This window comes from Triticum dicoccoides, chromosome 4A, assembly GCF_002162155.2.
Source record: "Triticum dicoccoides isolate Atlit2015 ecotype Zavitan chromosome 4A, WEW_v2.0, whole genome shotgun sequence".
Taxonomy (NCBI): Eukaryota; Viridiplantae; Streptophyta; class Magnoliopsida; order Poales; family Poaceae; genus Triticum; species Triticum dicoccoides.
Genome location: NC_041386.1, coordinates 157,146,276 through 157,149,950, shown reverse-complemented (window position 1 = coordinate 157,149,950; position 3,675 = coordinate 157,146,276). Strand labels below are relative to the sequence as shown.

The 3,675-nt window shown below is 48.4% G+C and overlaps 1 protein-coding gene across 1 annotated transcript; it reads left to right on the top strand.

The window, feature by feature from the left end:
• The first annotated feature begins 872 nt into the window (after positions 1-872).
• Positions 873-3,158, top strand: LOC119288802 (bidirectional sugar transporter SWEET12-like). Its single transcript, XM_037568340.1, has 4 exons — positions 873-1,037; positions 1,265-1,674; positions 1,758-1,877; positions 2,419-3,158. Exons 1-4 carry the CDS (start codon positions 992-994, stop codon positions 2,776-2,778), a joined length of 936 nt encoding a protein of 311 aa, XP_037424237.1. The 5' UTR covers positions 873-991; the 3' UTR covers positions 2,779-3,158.
• Positions 3,159-3,675: the final 517 nt, after the last annotated feature.

The window sequence follows — 3,675 nt, the reverse complement described above, 5'->3', positions numbered from 1 at the left end:
GATGACTTGGGTCGGTTCGGCCCGGAGGATGTTTTGCAGTTAGTCTTTGATGATTGTAAAGACTTGGTGAATAAGTAATACACGTATTATTCTCATAAAAAAATGCCATGTCCAGATATGGTTGTTTTTTGGGTCACTAGTGGGTCGGCTTCATTAAGGAGAGGCTTCAACAGAGGCGTTAATTACAAGTTCTTCTTTTCCAGCCGGCTTCCGTACAAGATTTTCACGGCTATTAGTTGCCCAAGGCCTTACTTAAGATCATCCATCGACCGACACATGTAATCAGCTGATTAGAGCATCTCCAACAGACGCCCCAAAAAAGCTCCGCGTGCTAGAAATTTATTTTTTTAGCGCCGAACAGCTCCAACAGTAAAATATTGCGCGCGTTAAAAAGTTTTGGGCACACGGTGAAAAACGCTATCTCGCGCGCAACATATTTTAGGCTTTGGATTACGCGCACTTCATAATTTGCACTGCGTGCTTTTTTAGACGCGCGTTTTTAAGCGTTTGCAAAAGCAATGTTGGTCCCGACGCAATAAAAATGCTATAATGATGCGCTATAATTTTTTATTGTGCGCTAAATTTTTATGCGGCTGTTGGAGATGCTCTTATCCATATGTCAGGTGAGATGCCTCCGATGGGCGACACATACACTGGGCAAAAATATGAGTAGGACTATGGCTCATGGTGCGCCGGGCCACACGTATACATGCACTGTGGAAGGCAAAGCTCGTTAAGCAATGAACTGTATAGTCTATATCATCCTTGTCCTTCGATTGATCTGAACAATAATAATTTTTAAGCTCCTCAGCTCCTTTCCCAGCTCTATAAATACCATGGGGTGGCCAGGAAGCAACCAGTGTCAAGTGGTACGCAGCACTACATGCAGTAGTAGTCTCCCAAGAGCAAGAGGGGTCAACCGACCACTTTGCTCTAGTTTAGCTGGTCTTTGTTTATAGAGCAGGAGATCAGTATCAGACCACCCGCCAAGATGGGTGCCGTTGGGAGCCCTTTGGTCTTTGCTGTGGGCATCCTAGGTATGCATGCATGCATGCACATCATGGTCACAATTTCATACGTAGATCAAGTAGGAGTATTTTATACCTACTTCCATGAAATTACACCATAACCTACCAGTATGCCACAGTACCACTATGCATGAATTTCCCGTGTTAATTACTCCTAGATTGTTTTGTTTGTGTAAGAGAGAAGATGTAGCTAGGTCTGATGAGTTTTTGTTTTCCTTTGTGTTTTTTGCACGCAGGCAACATCCTGTCGTTCCTGGTTATCCTGGCGCCGGTGCCGACGTTCTACCGTGTGTACACGAGGAAGTCGACGGAGTCGTTCCAGTCAGTTCCCTACGCGATGGCGCTGCTGAGCGCAATGCTGTGGCTCTACTACGCGCTGCTCACCAAGGACCTCCTCCTCCTCACCATCAACACGGTGGGGTGCGTCGTCGAGTCCGCCTACCTCGCCATCTACCTCGCCTACGCACCCAAGCAGGCCAGGGCCTTCACCGTCAAGCTCGTGTGCATCATGAACATGGCGCTCTACGGGGCCATGGTCTGCGTCCTGCAGCTGTTGGTCAAGGACGGCGAGAGCCGCGTCACCATCGCCGGTGGCATCGGCTCCGCCTTCGCGCTCGCCGTCTTCGTCGCCCCTCTAGCCATCATCGTAAGTAGAGTAATACCTTGTCCTCTGTACGTTCTTCATCTGCATCGTCGTAGTTGACTGACGGCACGCTGTTAAATTTGCAGAGGCAAGTGATCAGGACCAAGAGCGTGGAGTTCCTGCCCTTCTGGCTATCCTTCTTCCTCACCATCAGCGCCGTCGTCTGGTTCTTCTACGGCCTACTCATGAAAGATTTCTTCGTAGCGGTACGGTTTTTTCCCCGGCCTACAAAATTAAGAATTGCATAATATTTTCATGCAAGCAAGCAGGCAGGCACGCGAGCTAAGCTAAGATATCTAGCCTTGCCAGCTTAGGGTGTGGTTAATTGGTTTTATACACCAACTTTTGGGCAATCATGCATGCATACTAATACTAGCGCAAACAAGCTAGCTAGTGCGCTGCGGCTGTGTCATGCGCCAGGTGCCCCCGGTTGTTGCATGCATGACCAGAACAGGAGTAGAACCTAACAAAAAGATACTACTCCCCAACACGTAATTGAGCTACAAGGACTAGTATATACTATTTATCTTGGGCACCAAAAGCAAAGATCGTACTTACAGGCGTAAAGGACGATCAGTCAAACTAGTAGTAGTATATCCCCACACGATGATGTTCAATTAACGTGAAGCTATAAACTTTTGTTGTTAACTAGGAGTGTAAATCAATCAGCATTTCAGCACTAGCTACCGGAACCTCAAGACGTTGCACGCGTTTTGCACTGACCAAAACGTGTATCTGTGTGTGTAGGCACCCAACGTGCTGGGGCTGCTGTTCGGGCTGGCCCAGATGTCGCTGCACCTGGTGTACAAGAACCCCAAGAAGAAGGGCGCCGTGTCGGAGGTCCAGGTCCCGGCGGACGACGAGAAGAACCAGCTGCCACTTCAGCAGCAGCAGGAGGCCGGCACAACGGCACACGTCGTTGCGCCGATCATCGAAGGCGACGAGGAGGTCGTGAACGGCAGGGAGGACGACGTCGGCGGCGACAAGCAGCAAAGCGTGTCCGTGGTGGACATCGTGCTGCCGCCCCCCGAGGAGCACCCCACACTGCCGCCGGTCGACCACCCTGCGCCACTGCCGCCCATGAGAATGGCCGTCGAGGTGGTCTGATCTACGTGATGGAGCAGAATGACCTAACTATATAGCTGCGGTATGTTTATCAATTGCGGGCGCGGCACCATGCATGCATGCGTACGTCTATGTGTTCAGTTCGTTATGTATAAGTTCGTGCCAATCCGATCGTATGTTGTTGGTTAATTACTAGTACTAGTAGTTAATTAGTATTGGACTACTGGTATATGTACGTAGGAAGGAAGGTGTGGGCTCGTCTGATCTGATCATCGATGCAGCATGATTGGAGAAACTGGAGTGGTGTACTCGTGTAGAGCATCCTCTGGTGTATGCTGGCCTCTTGCAGCGCTTGGAGATGCATAGTTTCTCTGATCAAATAAAAAGCTCATGTATTTCTTCAGTCACCGTGGTGTTTTTCTTAAGTTGCATCATGATGTTTTCATCAGTTTTGCCTAGTACACTACCACTAATAGAAAAATGGTTAAATGTGAGACACATTAGTCTCGGTTTGAATTTGAGCCGGCACTACGTGTCCATTAGTGCCGGTTCCAATGGTTAGGCGGGAGGAGATCTTTAGTACCGGTTCGTAGTGAACTTTTAGTACCGGTTCGTGCCACAAACCGGTACTAAAGAGGCAGTGGCTGGCTGTTGTCAGGCTGGGGCCCGGCCAGCCCCTTTAGTACCGGTTCATGGCATGAACCGGTAGTAAAGAGGTTGTGGCAGGCTGTTTTTAGTCCCACCTCGCTCCCCTAGCAGGATTTTTACCACCTTAAATATGTTACTTCTCAAATAATCAGAAGCACTTGGTCCTAATTGAACTCTATGTGTAGAATTTGTGGTCGCAATATGAGTCTTCACCGGTTTCTAAACCGTTGAGGACTCATATTGGCAATTTAGATTTTACACAAAAAGATTATCGATAATCAATGTATTATA